Source organism: Athene cunicularia, assembly GCF_003259725.1.
Source record: "Athene cunicularia isolate RWA chromosome 1 unlocalized genomic scaffold, athCun1 chr1_part2, whole genome shotgun sequence".
Classification (NCBI taxonomy): Eukaryota; Metazoa; Chordata; class Aves; order Strigiformes; family Strigidae; genus Athene; species Athene cunicularia.
Window position 1 is genome coordinate 32,963,656 of NW_020799092.1, and position 18,194 is coordinate 32,981,849.

An 18,194-nucleotide genomic window follows, 5' to 3' on the forward strand; every position below is an offset into this window, starting at 1 on the left:
TCTAACTGGTAGCATAAATGACCAAGTATTACCCTAGAAATTCCTTACAAAAGCTATGTTTTGCCTAAATGCTAAAAAAATCAAAGCAAAAGGTAGAAATTCCTAACACAAAAACTCCACAGACAGACCAGTGAACTCTATGAAAATATAACACAGTGACACTCTCTTACCAAGACCAATTTCATCCAGCTGAAGACCATAGAGAAAGCCATTTTTATTAAGGAAAGCCTGAAGGCTCTTCTCCTTGGCTTGGCCTATGGTGTCACAGTCCAGAACATTAACTTGGATAGTTTGACAGGCATCTTCACTCTCATTTTCCGGGATTTTTTCAAAGATAATGTTCACTGTCTGTAGAAAGAAACATGTTATTCTGATTCATAGGGAACACCTGGCATGGGAAACCTACAAACAACTGACAGCAAACCTGAGATATTTTCAGCACATTTATTATTAAAACTATTTCAAACAAAGATTATTTGAAGGAATTACACAATGAAGCATTTATAATTCCTCGTGTCTGAAGAATCAAAGATACATCGCTATATATTTCCAAAAGTGTATTTTGTATTCTGCTTTTATGCAAATCTATTTCAGTGAATTACCCAAAAAAGACAGGAGACCAGGAAAAATTGCAATGCATGTTCTAAAAAAAGCAGATCTTTTATTTAAAATGAATGCCTTAGAAGCAAAACTGCAAGTGACTAGAGATCTTGATAAGGTTGCTAAGTAAGTCGTCATGGTAAGCATAATTGATTTTGAGTGGATAGGAAGCAATGTTAAGATGCGTATTTACAGCAGCACATTATGCTGAGTGCCTTATATCATACAAAAAATACACCTCCCCTGGAGACATCAGTCAGTGTTTGTCTGCATACAGCCCTGTCTCTAGAGGCAGCAGAGACAAGGTACTGCAGAAGCAGTGGAAAGGGAAAGCATGTTGCAGCATGCTCCAGATCTGCACAGAGAAGTGTGGTTTACTCTGTTAGTTACTACTACAGGTCAAATACCCACACAACCTGTGCAGTTACAACACCCCTGCCCTTTAGCTCACAGCTGCTCTCAGCTGGGACACAACTTCAGCTGCTAGGCTGCATGGTGAGTATGGGCTAGACTATGGAGGTGCAAATGAGACTGGGTGACTGTCTCCAGGGAATGTGTTTAGTCAGGTCACACTTCTGGTCAGGTTAGGCAGAATAACTGCCAAAAGGCAGGGAAAAAGGGATAAGCACAGAACTGCTAGTGTCAAGTGATAATAGGAATAATTTCCATTGCTGCAGCCTGCTCTTTGCAGAGAAATCACTGTTCAGCTACATGGATACAGATGTTCTGCTGGAGATGTCTTGGGACAGAATTAAAACAAGTGTTTTAGGTGCTGGCACTTGACTGCAAGTGGAATAAGAAAATCTATGTACTTGAACCATTCTGGCTGTTGGACACTTCCAGTATAATATGTATCTTTTGACTGAAATGAGAGGGCTGCAGGTGTGACTCAGAGAAGGAGTGATTATTAAAAGAGGAAGCAACTAAAAAATTTTTTTCTCCCTGCTGTCATGTGAAGGAAAGAACTTCTGTCCAGGTTGCTGGAGGGACAACTTTTTTCTCTTCTTAGAAAAATGGGTAGTTATTACTAGCTGCAGAATGCTATTTGCTGCTCTATTACCCAGCAAGAGTGGAACTTACAACACACTCGTGGTGAAAAAAAAAGTAGTCCAATGAGATGTAAATTAACTTTTCTGTTTCTACAGAAGCAAAAGGAGTATTGAAAGCCGGGCTGCAAAACTATGAAGATCAGGATTTAAGAAAGACTAGGATGTAACTGAAGTAACCAAGAATAACTTAATCATGACACCAAGATGTTTAATTGTGAGGAAAATGAGTCCATGGAAAGGACAGACAGAATGGAAAAGGAGGAAATGTGGCAATGATGCCTGCAGAAGGAGAAGCAGACTGGACGCCATGCCTCAGGTTGGGATTTCATGCGGAAAATTAGTAAAAAATATATTGGCACAGAAATGAGAGAGTCATGCTTGGTTAGGCTCACAGACCAACTGAACAGACAGCAGTCCCGTCCTTGACTTTGCCCTGAGGTCATGGTCTTGTAGGATAAAAACATGGACAGGGACTAGCTGTATTTTGTCTTTGGAAGACTAATTTTAATCAGTCTTTGTCTCTTCTAGTCTCCAAACTGATCTTTCTGGAGTAGCTACTCACACTTTAACTGATGTTGATTTGTCTTTACATCCTTGGAATCATTTCTTCCTTTAGTTGAACCTTTCCTCCTAGCATTATTCGTACACTGCAATATTCATGTTCCTGCTTCTCCTTCACTTCCTTTCAGACTGTCAAGAGAAACTTTTTCTCTGCTGAATTTTTTCAGCAAATGCTCTCACACAGATTGCACATAAAAGTGCAGCCTCTTCCATTTTAGTATGTAATGTAAAAAGGACTGTAAAAAGAGAGTAGACGTCCTTTATGTAGGTGGAATACAAGTCATTTATAGACTCCTTAATTGAAAATATCCACAATATGAGGATAATAATGACACTTTATGACTTAAAGAAGTGGTCAGATGGAAAGAAATACTAAACACATATGACTTTCTAAACCAAGAGAGCCAGACAGTTTTGTTGATGATTTCCTACAGAAGTTAATCTTAAGTGATGAAGAAACTGATGGGGAGCTAGGAAAGCCAACTATTATTAAGTCTTCCCTCTGTAGCTGAAGTTTTCATAAATCAGATTCAACCTGTCTGACAGCACAATCCCTGGCTTTAGAAATCATTAATCAGAAGCTGACAGTCACAATCACTGCATTTAGACACACAGTGTAGAACTGGAAAAATAATCAGAAATGACTGCAAAATTATGAAAGCCCTTTTATGATCAGCTCTGAAGGTCAGAAAACATTTAAGAGAAATCACAGGTGGACACATGGGAGTCACAAAGAAACATCACTAGGCCCTTTTCTAAGCTCTCTTCCTTTGCAAAGGAAACAAAAATAGAAGTTAACTTAGGAAAAGACTCAGGATGAAATTACAGGACATGTGGTTCAACATAGGAATATCCAGACTTGAGACTTCATGCACTAGAAGTTAGTGATCAGCAACACAAAGTTACAGCGCTCTTCAGCAAAGGCCTAACACAGGTTGCAAGAATCGTTGAAGGCTACATCTACAACTACTTGTATAGGAACTAGCTTGGAACCTAGCTAAAAGACAGAAACAAATTTTAAAAACATTTTTTTACTCATGCAGTGACAGAAATAACAGCATTTGAAGACAACATTTACAGATGCTTCTTCAGATTTGTAGTTTTCCTGGAAATTAATTTAAAACAAGGAATTATTTAGTAAAGCTATTAATAACCATAGCAGATAATAAATGAGATGTGGTTAATAAAGAAATATGATAATACCATATTTTCTTAGAAATAATGAAAAATAATCTGGGATATTCAAGGGCTCTTATTCATTACCCTGTTCTCTATCCAGCTATGCATCTGAACAAAACATATTTCCATTTATCAAACAGACAAGAAAACCTTTAGATCGATAAATGTTAGAGAATTTATGTAAAGGAGGCAGTACCATGACATACAGCACAATGAAACAGCCTTAAACCTACTCCCCTGTCTCCGAGACTATGAAATACAATAAATGGAAAAAATCAGACTTATTGTATGATCCTTCAGTAGCAGCCAGAATGGTTACCCATGAAGAGGTTATAGAACAGCTCACAAATTGGCACAGAAAATATTATAGGAGTTAAATTTAGGCTAGATGGCACTATGCAAAGCAAGGGTTGTACTCTGAATGCTACAGTATGGCACTCAATCTGATTCTAATTCAGAAGACTCTCCTATAACCAACATCTGCACTGCTCACTTCCTAGCAAGAGGGCTGTTGTGTCCTTTTTTGCTGATGAAAATCCCCATATGTCACATGTTTTTAATAGCTTCCTTATTTCTCACAAAGTGTGCCTAATACCACCACAGTCATAGTGTCTTATTAGGAAATTGGGTTCCTTGTCTTTGCTTTACTCCATTACAGCCCTCCCTCTTCTTTTAACACCCTTCTTTTAACTCGTAAAGCAGTTGAACATTTTAAACAACCTTCTACCACGTGGCTTTGCTTTACTTTCAATAAAAGGTTCTTGGCTGAACAGGTGAATTAGATAAGTTCTTCTCATCTAAAAATACAAACTCATTTCAGCAAAGAATTCAACAGCTCAAATCCCTTTTTTATAATAAGCAGCAACTATTCAAAAGAATGCTGAAGCACCAAGTCTACCCCATGAAGAAGTCTCCCCTGGTTTTGCACAGGTGAGATTCCACCAAGAACCTCTCTCATGCTGGGTTGGCATTGTGTAGCTTTTCTATTTAAAATGAAACACTTGAGTGAAATGCTAACACTCAGCTGTGCACCCTGCTTCTTCATCAATCATTGAACATATTATCCACCGAGGGGTGCAGCTGCTTGTCTGCCTGTGAGAAAGCAGGCTTGCTTCCTCAGCCTGTGAAAAGGCTCCACAACAACCAAGTCTCTTTCAAGGCAGTTTTATTTCTCAATACTCAAACATAAGCACAGTGTGAAATCACACAACTCCTCAGCTCATACTGGACCAGTGCTCTTAGAAGCATCTCTCCCTCAATTCCTCTGCTTGAGTACTTACTTCAGCAGCCCAGCTCTGTTCAATATCTGATGCTTTCCAGCAGAGAGGGGTAACAGTAGGGGGTTGGCTGGCCCCAATGTCTGTGGCCTTTTTAGGAAAGGCATGGGGCCCAGCCAAGAGACAGCTCTAATATAATTCAGAACCAACATGTTTCTTAGTTCTCTTCTTTTTTTCCTGTTACAAATGGCTGGAATTTAGAAAATCTCTCCCATCCTTCTTTCTCTATGCCCAGTGCTGCTTTCTTCTCCTGCCCCAAGAATTTATCAGCATAGTGGTGGTTTAGAAGACTTGTGGAGCTCCCCACTGATTTTTAGGAGCCTATCTGTATCCTGCTTTTATTGGTTTGGAACTTCAGTTCTGAACAGAAAGATTCACATGCAGAGTGCCTAGACCCTTGTTTGTGCTTTGCCATGGATCTGAGAGTTGAACTCCCTATGAGATGCCTGTGTCTTCAAGTGCCTACATTGCTTAAAAATCTGGACACAGTGTCTGCAGATGTGCATAAGTATCTTTCACATTTTTTTATATTTTGTGGTTTTATACTTTGCTCTGGACAGGTAGGTTTTAATGTACGAATATTGTGGGACTGTGGAAAGGAGCAAAATAAAATACCAACAAAATACTGCAAGACTCAAAATGTAACTGCAGTGAGCAAATGTGAAAATGCAGTTGAAAGTTTAGCTTGGAATTTATTCTTTAGAAAACAAAATCTGCAACCCTTTAGGCAGAAATTTTCTTCTAAAGAAAGAGAAAATACTTGGTTGCCTGTCTATACGTTCACAGGTTCTGCATGTCATTGCAATGTATGTGAAGTGGTGTCAGTGAAAGAAGAAAAGCTGCCTCCTTCCACTTTAGCATCCTTTTAAATGCTATTCTTGAAGAGAAAGCATGCACAGCTGTCCTGCTTCCTCAGCACAGAAAGCCTCACTGTTCCACCTAAATCTTTTTTTCACAGCATAGTTAATAGTTTCCATCATAAATCTTAGACAAAACACCAAACAAAACTATTTCCCTGTCCAGCCAGAACTAGAGTCCTTGGGCTACATCTCTGTTATGTTACTGCAGGATCCTCTCTCCTCTTCTGATGGTTTTAAAGAGAACATTCAGCCACTTCTCACATAAAGTCCAATAAACCACTGGACCTTAGTGGGGAAAGATGACTTATTAACCCTCTAACAGTATCATTATCCACTATTTAAAACCAGGAATACAAACTACAAAGGCAGCAAACAACATCTAAGAATGGCTATCTGCTCTCTCACTTCCTCATCCAACCCCAGACAACCTTCCCCACTGATACCGAGTCCTTCAGCCCACTTCCTCTCTCTCCTCTTCACTGCAGGCTACCCACAAGACCCTATCAGTGACTGCACGCATAGAAGTAGCACTAGGAAAAGTATTTAAGGCAGTGTTCAGCATTTTCAGAGTCAGCTATTCCCCCAAAAGGTGCTCTCAATTTGAATTTGTGCTAGAAATAAGAACAGTCAATCAATCCCACAGAACCAGATGTTCCTGTGCAGTGTATTAGTAACAGGCATATAGAGCTCACTTGAAAATTGTTGCTCTGCATTAACTACTAGGTTTTGCATCCTATGACTATATATAGCAATATATTTAAACTTAACCTGGATCCCAAATGCATGCCAGAACACAGCTCCAAACAAGCAAACCAAAGATACAGTATTATGTGTTTAATTTTTAGTCACAAACTTCCCTTCCAAATGCACACAGTGGTAACTTAGCTTAAAGTACCTTCAAATGAAGCTTCCAACAACAGCTTTGTAAATAGCTACAAGAAGACTTGACTATAAATTTGTCAGTCCAAGAACTTTCGGCAGAAAATGACAATTCAGAAATGTTTCACCGAAAGGTTGTGACTTCAGTGAGCGTCCTACGTGACCCAGTGACATTCAGACTCAACAGACTCCTGACCAGCTAAAATTTCTAGGGTCATGTAGACTACTCCAGTCTGTGACATCTTAGGACCTCCAGGCTCCTGCTCCAAAAATGGAAGATGGGCAGACCTGGAAGCTCCAGCCCTACCTGAGGCTCAGGATAGGGGCTCTGAAAAGCACTGAATTCTCCAAAGCCACCAGCATTTGCAGTGTCCCTGCCATGGCAGTTGCTGCCCTGGCAGTTTCTGCTCCCAAGTTCTGAAGCTCACTATTCAGTCGCACTTCTCATATTCCTAAGTATGTCTGGTAACTCTGACAGGAAGCCAGGAGTTACAAAGTAAGGAACCAAGTTATGGAAATGACTGGATATGCAGAATTTTAAGTTCTCAGACTCAAAAATCACTTGGAAATTCTGGACAAAAAAGTGCTCTGGTTATTCTGAAAACCTTTTTCAGACCTCCTACTCAAAAAGTCCATTTTTACATGCTCCAAATTGCAGTAATCCTTGCTTTCCTTTCTTCCCTCAGTGTCAGAATGACAACTGGTAATTCCAGCTTTCAAAGAATTCTGGGTGTAACTGTAAAATAAGAAGCACTTTGTGGTCGCTTTGAGAAAGGCAAGATATCTGTGGTGAAGTTCAGAAACTTAGCTAGGCTACCCATGTTTTTAACCAAGCAACTGATTAAAATCCACCACACTGTAACCTTGCTAATTTGGAGCTAATAACATGAAAACTCTCAGCAAATTACTTCTGTCTGCAGATTAGCCACAAGTAAACACAATACAAAAATAAAACCTCTGCATTCCATTCCTTCATTCATCAGAAAAGTGTAATTTAGTTTAAATTCTAAGCATATGTTTATATTTTTGTAGTACACTTTAAAGAAAGAATTTTAATACCCCGAGACTTTATTAAACCTAACCTTTGGTGATTAAGGCATGCTGTGAAGGGGTGAGTGCTATTTGTGAAATGTATACTGATGAAACATCAGCTAGTTAAAACTCTATTGTGTTTTGAAACTTTGTCAGCAATAACAGTTTTATTACATAGATACTTAATCTTCACCTTAGTGTCTAAGAGCCTTAATTTAGCTTTCTAGAAAAAGAGAAAACATTGTAGTTGTCCATGTTTGGAGGGAACACAAACTGGCAAACATACCACTGTTTTGAATTCAGACACTTGCCACAGCAGCCAGTCTTCGTTAAGCGTGTACAGGGCTTTGCAAGTGATTGCATCAACAGGTCCTTTGTTTATCCTCTGATTGAGAGTTGTCACTAGCAAATAGAAAGGTTCACCGATTGTCTCCTAGAACATGAAACAAATGCAAGGAATGTGTTTATTTTTGTAATCATTAAATGTGTATGAGTAACTAGAAAAAAATCAAGTGTAACGAATTAAGTTATCACCTTTTAACTAACTTGTTATCTTGCAATTAGAAAAGAAAATCTCTCTGAGCAGATTTATCTAGTTATTTGTTTAACCTCCATCCTTTGCTTTTGAGTGTGAAAGTGTCATGCAAATAGCAAGGGACAGCTGGAGTGTGCAGCAAGATACCTCACAGTCCCTTGCTGTGCACAAAGCACACTACAGACAAGCTGCTCCTACTCCACCTGGCAGATGCTACCTAGTTCCACCAAAGAGCTGATCAGGGGTGAGACACGCATGCGTTCACACACATAGTTCGGCTAATTTTTCCTTTCTCAGTCTTGTGAGAAAGCAAGCTAATGACTAGTTTCCTTTTGAATTGGTGTCTCCCCTTGTTCCTGAAAAAGCGCCTTGGAAGCAAGGTGGTGGCACACACACTGGTGTATTAGCAAAAGAGGGAATGAAACTGGGGCTTCCTCTCCTGCCTGAACCCCAGGCTTCAGGAAAGCACCTGAGAATGGAATGACAGATCTTTGTTTCCATGTGACACCACTCCTGCAGCCTAGCTAAGGCATCTCACTAGCACAGCTCTGCAAAGATGACTGGTGTATGGAGAACAGTTTTCTGACAGTTCCTTGGGTGTCTTCCGGATCCCAGGAAACCAGTGCGAGCTGCTGAGCCTCAAACAATTCTGCTGCTGTATTAATGTAGACTGATACAAGTGACACCAACAGCACAATACCATCATGCTGGTAAGAGAGACAGGAAGCACAACCAAGCATTGAAACCAAGAATGAAGTGCTACCAAGTGGGCTGAACTAAACAAACAGTAAACGAAAGAAAAGGCTTATTTTGTTTCCACTTGAAGTCATATAGTTCTTGAAACTGCAACGTTGTTTGGAGGTTAAAAAGTTTGCAAAGAAGCTTAGTTTTCCAAAAGGTCATATTCCCTACATCTTCATTACGTGGTAGCTTTCCAACAGCTTGCATAGAAAGGTACAGCTGCATTTTAACAAGAGTGTCACTCTTTTAGTATGATCACAACACATCTCATGGAGATGAAATAATGTCTGACATGAGAAAAGGATATGCTATAATGGCAAAATTACCCAAATTTCAGCTAAATAAATGACATCATCATTGCTTACAGATGCACTCTTTTCCTACATCCCATTGATGCTAGCTAGCTAAGTCACCTAAACTAGGAAAGTGCACATTAATAATGTTAAATGTTAGATTGAATGCTTTAAACTGATACCCCTAACAACTCCTATGGAAGAAATCAGTCACAAAAATTCTTTGTGTATCTTACATAGTGAAAAGATGTACACGTACCCGGAGAAATCCTGAAAGACAGACAGACATCCAGTTTGTCAGCAATTTTTCTACCACAGATTCAGTTCGTCTAAGCAGGAGCTTAGGCTGTACATTGCTTGACTGCTCCATCAAGTCCTTTGTCAACACTTCCAAAATATGGGTTAGATAAACTAGCTTAGTTTGTAGTGCAATAGTCAAGAAGGATGCAAACAAGCACCTGTTAAAAAAAAAACAACAAATCAAACTATAATTTTGGAATTTCTCTTCCCAGTTATCTTTAATAAATTAAACATGCTTTAGTGCAGTTCATATCCTAAGTTTTTCCTCCTCTGACACAGAAACTGTCCACTGATCTCTACAAAAATATAAAAAAATGCAAGTCCATCTGCTCTTGTGATTATTTTTTAAACACAGAATTTGTGTCTCTAATTCTGCAGAACAACACCTGCTTCAGTGACAGAACATTTCCAAACTGTAGAACTGTTGATCTAACTGCAGGAAGTGTTTACAGTTTTGAAGTGAGTTTTTCTGCTCCTTTGCTTCTTTGTTTACATGTACAAACATTCTGATTTATCTTTAATGGCTTGTTTCAATGGCAATGTTTTTTCTTCCTCACTGTGTGCAGATGGAGATGGAAAAATGCTCTGGAGTAATGCAAGCTTGTTTTGCAAGAACTAGAAAATACGTTTGTGTGCTACAATCCATTTTCTTTTTTCCTGTGAATTCTTTGTCTTGAAGATGATAAGCATAATCATACTATACCTGTCTTTCACAGAGAAATTTTTCTGCTTTTCAAGGGTGTGAATGAGAGTAACAAGAAAGTTCTTGTTACAAATTAAAGCATGCAACATGTTGAAGCTTTCATCCTTGCTTGTTTGGTCTCTGCTCTGGAATAGTTAAACAAAAATAAGCAAACTGTAGTTTGGCTACGATGGATTCTTAATGCTCAGAAAAATGGTAAGCAACATATGGGATAAGATCCTGGCCTCATTTAAATCAGTGGGAATTTCACATTTATTTCATGGGTCTCAGGATTTTACTGAAGATGCATTTGTGTTTGTGTACAACACAGAACACACACATGCAGACCATACCTTTTCTGACATATACACAAAGTAGTGCCAATAACTAAGTTTGCCCGTTATTTCCCATGACTAGATTCTGTTTATTGCATTTAAGTAAGTCATAATGTACATTGGGTAACAGCATCTTACACATTTATTTTTTTTTTATATAAATCCATGTAACCCTCCTCATGGGGGAAAGGGGACATATTGAAAAAGCGATCTGATGTGTTCTAGGACAACAGTGAGATAAGGGATACAATCACCCTTGAAAACTATTTATCAATTAAGGCATATCACACTACATCAACTTACCTGTGGCATGTCTTCACTGAAGATGGATGCAAAGCCTCCTGACTAAAATATAAGACAGGTGACATTTATCATTCTTACATATACCGAAAGTTTCTAATACATGTATGTCAAATATGCCAAGCATGTTCCTGATGGCATACAACTTGAAATAAAACAATGGAAATGCTGGCTTCTAATGCGGCTACAATATAAAAAAAAAACTTGTACAGTAACTTCTGCAAATGTGTTGCCAAGGTTCACTGAAGAGTGTACTCTGAAAGATGACCCGGTATTGACTTCAGTGTTACTGTGTGCATTACTCCACACTGCTGTAGTTAGTAGGCAACTAACACTCCACAGGAAGGCTGTTTATCACCCTCATCTGCAGATGTGCTGCTGTGCAAGGGGTGCTGCAGGCTGCATCCTTCTTGGACAGCAATGACAGCCTTTGGTATATGGGGTTTCTGTAACAGAGTGACACTTGAGTTCATCTGATTCCATTCATTTCCAGGCATTTTATGAATGTTCACTAATGAACTCTCCAGGAGGTCCATGCTCTCAGTCTCCAGAGAGGCACAGGTGCCACCACACATCCAGCCCTAGAGAAAGCTGTCACAACAAAGGGAAGCCCCCAGTTCTCAAGTACCTCTTGTTTGACTCTTACAGCCTGTAAGATCCCAACACAGCTGCATGTTCCCAAAGCAGTACTCTTGAGCAACAAATTCACACTAGTTACATTTACTGACATCTGCTTTATCTCTGATACTAGCAGACCTAGTTTCCTTATAGAACCATAGAATCACAGAACGGTTTGGGTTGGAAGGGACCTTCAAATATCATCTAGCTCAACCCCTTGCCATGGGCAGGGACATCTTCCAGTAGATCAGGTCCCAGCCAACCTGACCTTGAACACTTAAAGGGAGGGGGCATCCACAATTTCTCTAGGCAACCTGTTCAGCATCTCACCACCCTCAGAGTAAAGAATTTCTTCCTTAAGTCCAATGTGAATCTATCTTCTTTCAGTTTAAAACCATCACTCCTTGTCCTGTCACTACAGCCTCTGCTCTCTCTCTGTCCTTCTTATAAGCCTCCTTTACATTGAAAGGCTGCAACAAGGTCTCCCTCGAGTCTTCTCTCCTCCATGCTGAATAACCCCAACTCACTCAGGCTTTCTTCACAGGAGAGGTGTCCCTCTGACGAGTTTTGTGGCCTTCCTCTGGACCCACTCTATTAGGTCCATGCCTTTCTTTTTCTGGTGGGCCCAGAGCTGGATGCAGTACTGCAGGTAGAGTCTCATGAGCGCAGAGTAGCAGGGCAGAATCACCTCCCTTGACCTGCTGGCCACACTTCTTTTTATGCAGTCCAGAGTATGACTGGCCTTCTGGGCTACAAGTGCACATTGCTGCCTCACATCTAATTTTTCATCTACATATCTGATTTTTCATCCCTCCCTTTCTTCATGCTTCCTGATCTCTTCTCCCCTACCATACTCTTCCTCTTTCTCCATTGGCTATTCCCATTTTTCCAGAACTTCTTCAGCACCCCTAACACCACCTACCAATAAAACACACACACAGAGTGAAACAATCAGAACCACATTACAGGTTAAAAATGCTTGTGAACAGGGAATAAATGTGGTAGCATTCCAACAAACGTGGGAAATAGAGGGAAAACAGAAATAATAATAACCTAAATTTAACATGTAAAGCAAAAATCAAGCTGAACATAAGGAAATTTTAAGAACAGATGTAATATCCATTTAACACCTACAAGCATTAAGCACAAAACAAAAGCTATCAAGCCAGACTAAATATAGAAAATTGAAGCAGCAGGATGTGAGAAGCTCAAAATGAAGATGGGGTCCATCACTCTTAATTTTAGGTATCTGACTCCCTCTTTAAGCAACTCATCCCATCCTGAGACAGATGTCTGAGGCAAGTGGGATGAATCACTTTCTTCAGCTGCCTGTGTCTGCACTGACTACAGAAGGTGCTCAGCAAACAGCTTTGATGTCTGTGTTTAAACAGCCTAGATTAGATGAGACAAAGACCATCGAACACACTGGAAGGCAGAGAGTGCATAATTCAAGCACATGAGGTTAGTGAGGGAAGTGGTGGTTTGTCACCTCAACCCTTCTGTCAACTCTTCTGACACTCGGTTGCAACCTACTACCCCATTGCCTTTTTTGTTCACCTGTAATACTTGTTTAGCAGAACACTGCTCTCCTACCACATTCATACAGTGCAAGGCATGTTTGAACACTCCTGCAATGTAAACAGTAAGTACTTAGCAGGAAAAATTGGTACACAATATATTAAATAACTAGCCTGACACTGTATGTCTGTAAAGAGTTAAGAGTGGCAAGTTTACCTTTGTGGTATCAGTATTTGAAACTGGGACAAAAATCTAATTGGAATAATTTCTAGGATGCACAGTGGCACAAGACAAAACAGGAGCCCTTCCTTTTCTGACCTCACATAATGAAACAGAGTGGCAGACTTCGTGCCTTTTCTTCTTTCCTTTTTATATGCATAAAGCAAAGCATTTCTACCCAGACAGCTTCTACAGACTGTTACTGTTTTGACAGGGGACTATCACTAGGAAAAGATATATTCCTAAAAATAAAAACACTATTTTAATTATAATATGCCTGGCAACAAAACAAACTGAAAGAGATACAGAAAGTAAGGTTTCCTTGGTTCACTTTCTTCACACCACCTGATGACCCCATACAAATTAGACTGGGGGCATCACAGCAGTACCAGAAGAGATATTCCCAGTTTCCTTTCATAAGAGAACAGGACTCAAAGTGCACAAAGATTATGCATATGTAATTTTTAAGCATTTGATCTGCACTCCTTTGAATCAAGGTCTTACCATTTCTGTCAGCAGCTTGGAGCAGAAAGTCAGCGCAACCTTAGAGCCATTTCTTCATCCCACAAGCCTAATTAGGAAGTGTCATGATACTAGCTAGCATGTTAGCTAGCCTGACTGTTACTTTAATTAGCATGGAATGCAAAAGCACAATAACAAAAAAAAGCAATGGATAAATTATAGTTTTGTTAGGATGGCCTGAAAGCCAAACAGCTTAGTGTGACTGGGCAAAAAAAAAAATGGATGCACACACAACCCTTGAAAACTCAGTGGTGCTTTATCTAATGCATCTAGGCTTGCTTAAATATAGAGGTGTATAGTCTTAAGTGTTCTTTGGTAATTCTTGATTTAAGAGAAGTTTCTTGTGAAAACAATGTGCAATTACTATGTAGTATTAGTATTTACTTCAGCTATTTGATCTTGACCTTCCTAGCTTGTTCATTATTAGGCAGGGCTGACAACTGAAAGACTTGTAAAAATTTACCTCTGGAAAGAAAGTTCTAAGAGCAAAGTGTTTGTAGTCAAGGAAGGGAACAGTTCCAAAACTATCCACCACATCTAATTCATCCATCTGCAGTTCAGCAAATCCTGAAAAAGCGCACACACACACACCCCCCAGAGAGTTAGTTTAGCTGATACAAAATCATCTTCACAATTATAACTTGGCTCCAATAGATGTTCCTTAAAAAACAGTGTTCAGGGAAGAGCGGTTGTTCTTCTAGCTGAAGCCCTTATGAGCAGGAGTACCAATCCATTTTTTCCCTCACTTTTGTTGAAGGAAATATTACATGCAATCCTATTACCCCAGTGCTATCTGCTACTGCAGTGCACACCAACATTAAAGAGGAATTCTGATACAACACAAAAATATTCTAACAGCTATGAAATTAAAATGTTTATATAGTATGAGCTTCTTGACAGTTTCCATTCAGAAATTATGCTGTACTTAAGCTCTGTAAAGCTCTTTAGACCTACCTTCACGTATTTCCTTTCGAATCTCATATTCCAGCAGTTCAAGTTGCTGACTCTGTTTACGAGTTAACTCTTTGGATTTGTATCTAGTAACTATGAATGCCGCTAAAAAGGAAGGAAAAAAAAAGATTCTGAGTACAGAAACTGCAGAACAGACAACCCCTATACAAAATATATTTTAGTATTATTTTAAGAAACAGAAAGATTAATATACACTTGCACACTCCAGGAGGATTACTGTTTCTACTGTTGTCAGTGTGCTGGTGCCCATGAGGCCTAGTTATCTGGATCTAAACACCAATGTTTAACAAAACATTTCTTTTAACAAGGTCTTAGAACTGTCAATCCAACTTTATTTGAAAGTACAGCACACCCTGCTATGTACAACCTGCACAGTGAGACACAGAATCTAATAACCACTTCTACTACTAGCAACCTACTTAAAGGAGCACCAAAAAAAAAGGAAAACAGCTGTTTTGAACGGGAAATCCACTTCCAAATTGTTAACTTCTCTAAAGCTTATTTTGAGAGAGTAAAGGCATGAGAGATGGATCCTGTAAAGGCAATACACTTTTTTAATAAGGAATCCAACCAAACAAAAGAACAAACCCCTAAACTTCTTACAATAAATGGAAATTTATCAAATATATAACCAGGACAAAACATTCAGAAAAAAGGAGTCACAAAAAGAGGATGGCACAACTATTTACCCCCCTCAGTTTAGCAGTGACCTACAAATTCATGAATGATCCAAATGAGACTGAGCAGAAACACCACAAACACTGCTTGAGGATAAGCAGTTTGTTAGTGAACATCTGCCCCAGGGACACGAAGGGAGCCCAGCTTTGGCTGCTGGAAGGGCCCAAGTTGTGACACACAGATGTCAGTCCTATGGCTTGCCTCAGGAAATGATGGTAGTAACTTCAGCAGAACAGCCAAAACTACTGTCTTGTAATGTACTGTAGTCTGACAAGATGGACTTCACCACCAGGCCAGAATTAACTCTGTCCACTCTTACTGGGAACAGGGGAAAACCACCAGACTGTTAAACATGTATGTGTGTACATGTACATATGTTTATGTGTTCTGATTATACCCTTCAGAAAATCAAAAACTGAAAACACATTTTACTTACCTATAATGACACCCACTACAATAGGCAGCAAAATAAGAACATACAAATAGATGTGTGATGATGTTGGCTTGACTTCATGCTCAAAATTTCCTAATTTGACCTGAAGAAAAATAATGGCTGTGTTAACAGATGACAAATATAAGTGCTTAAAATTATATTTAATAAAAAAATAACCTGTATTTGAGGCACACGAAGGACCTGGTTCTGCAGATTACTGGGAAGACAGCAATTCAGTCAGTAAAACACATGTGAACCAACACAAACTTAACTTTTATTGTATTTGATGTTTAAGCAGGATAACAGAGCAATGACAAGAGGAAAAACTGGAGGTCCTCATGCAGCACCAAATTTTGCCATTGCTCTCGCTGCAAACTAGAGCCTTCAAATGACTGGCAAGACCTGGCCTCCAGTTGGCCAAGTGGTTCATGCACTTCAGAATTGCTGCTAAACATTCTGGCATTCTGAAGCGAGGGAGGTGAGTGTTGATAGTTAAAAACAGTCTTTTGCACTTACAGTGTTACTACTGAGCAGAAAAGATAAGACATGCTAATAATGAGAGAAGTAAAATTTTTGATAGATGCCTGGCCCACAGCCCTCTTCCCTATTTCTTTGCAGAAGTTTCAACCTCTTTATGTAGGATGTAGGGTGTTCCTGAAGGTTCGCTTAAGAACAAATGCAACATACAATACATGTACAGCATTGCCCAACAGCCATGGGCTTGTTAAAGGCAGTACAGGCATTAATTCTCAGGAATACACAAAGTGCTGAACTCTGCCAGATGCCAAACTGAGGCATTCACCACTGATAATTATGGCAGAAGAAATTTCACAAAGGAGGATCTCAGAGAGGACTGTGAAAGCACATAAATAAAGGGTAGCTAAGACTATAAACAGACTAGAATTAAAAATATGCTTTGATACAGAAAAAGAATACCACTAAGTGCCCGAGAGACACGAGCCTGAGATAATTGAAACAGAGAGCTGGGTTGGAATTATTTTGGGTTACAGCAGGGAAGGCAGATATCTGGTGATTTCAGTCACTGGCTTGTCACAGGAGGTGAGCAGCCAGGGCAGCTGGAGACTACCAGTCGGATAGTCACATCGCAGATACGCGGACACGAGCAAGCAAAGAAACCCCACAGAGCTGGAAGGACATAGCCTTTGTATTTCTCGGGCTACAAAGAACAGAAGACAAAGCAGACCTAATTCCTCCATCAAATGTTATTTTTTCCTCAGTTGTTTATACGTTTTCACAAATCCTATATTAAGCACTTTTGGTCTGAGTCTTCCTATGATAGCATTTGCCTTTTCCAAGGCTGAAATACATTGGTGGCTAAATATATTAATCATCCCGTGACTAATACACCTGCCTTTCTCCACTTGTCATGTCCAACCAAAGCATTCCTAAAGCAGAAACTTCTGTTACTCATCCTTGCTTATTGAAAACTGAGACAAAGCATTCATTTAATTTTCTGCTTATATTTAGATTATCTTTACTCTTCACCATAACCTTCCTATTCAGTGTCCTCTTTCTTTCCACCTTCCTATTCAGTGTCCTCTTTCTTTCCTTATCTTTTATTTATCTTTCTTATGAATCATGGACTAAATAAGCCATACCTGAACTCATCCAATTTCTATTCCTAAGTTAATTTCATTCTTCCTGCATGACATTATAAAACCTCCTCCGGACTGGTGATGTCTATGAGCTTTATGTAATCAGCCGATGTTTTTAGCACGTCTTATTTTTGTGCTCAAGTCACTAGTGATCTCAAATAATATCTGTATAAAAATCAACATTGCCCAGAGTCAGCTCCCTGTACACAGCATCCAGTTTTCCTAATCCCTAGCGTCTTCATAATCACCACATTAAGTAGTTTACTGAATGACTTCTGGGTACATGTGATGTACCATTTTGTTGTTGTTGAGGAAATCACTCATCTTATGAAATTAAGATATCTAGCATAATCTGCCTTTATTAAAAAGAAGTTGACAATTATTCCATTTTCCATTTACCTCCAGGTCTTTCATGAGTCCCTCATTCAAAACCCATTATAAAGCTTTACACAGAGCTAGGATTAAATCAGCAAGCCTCCATTTGCCTAGTTGCTTTGGTTTTTTTTTTCTTTTAAATACTGGTTTTATATTTGCTGCTCTCCAGTCATACAGTATGTCTCCTGACTGCAGTTTTATTTAAAATCTTTCCTACTATGCCTAAAATATCATGTGCCAGTTCTTAGTGCTATGATAGGAATGATCCTGTTCCTGCTGTCTTGACTCCCTTGATCGATCTGAATCTTGCTTCTGTCACAAGAATGGCATTTTCTTTGACACCTCCACTCAGACTGATCACCCTGTCTTTGACCCCACATTTGATATCCTCTTCCTTCCTGAAAACTAAGGCAATAGATACATTTATTCTTGGGCCATAGTTATCTTTTATACGTAGCTTATCTTTTCTTCACAGTGGCCTTACTTCTTCTATGATGATTTATTTATAAGATTGAAAAAACATGCGAAGATTTCCTACTTTTACATTTTCTTGATGTCAGAAAAAATAATTTTTAAGAAGTGGAATGTTACATTATAACTACTGCATTTGATTTGCCTTA

General features: G+C 39.2%; 1 protein-coding gene across 1 annotated transcript in view; it reads right to left on the minus strand.

Moving 5' to 3' along the window:
* PLXNC1 (plexin C1) overlaps positions 1-18,194 on the minus strand; it is a 71,740-nt gene that overhangs the window by 17,069 nt on the left and 36,477 nt on the right. Inside the window, exons 15-22 of the mRNA XM_026868668.1 lie at positions 15,587-15,686; positions 14,455-14,556; positions 13,964-14,067; positions 10,627-10,668; positions 10,010-10,134; positions 9,266-9,464; positions 7,724-7,870; positions 171-348 (exon numbers count right to left, since the gene is read on the minus strand). Of these exons, the coding sequence (XP_026724469.1) occupies positions 171-348; positions 7,724-7,870; positions 9,266-9,464; positions 10,010-10,134; positions 10,627-10,668; positions 13,964-14,067; positions 14,455-14,556; positions 15,587-15,686 (997 nt within the window). The remainder of the gene's footprint in view (positions 1-170; positions 349-7,723; positions 7,871-9,265; positions 9,465-10,009; positions 10,135-10,626; positions 10,669-13,963; positions 14,068-14,454; positions 14,557-15,586; positions 15,687-18,194) is intronic.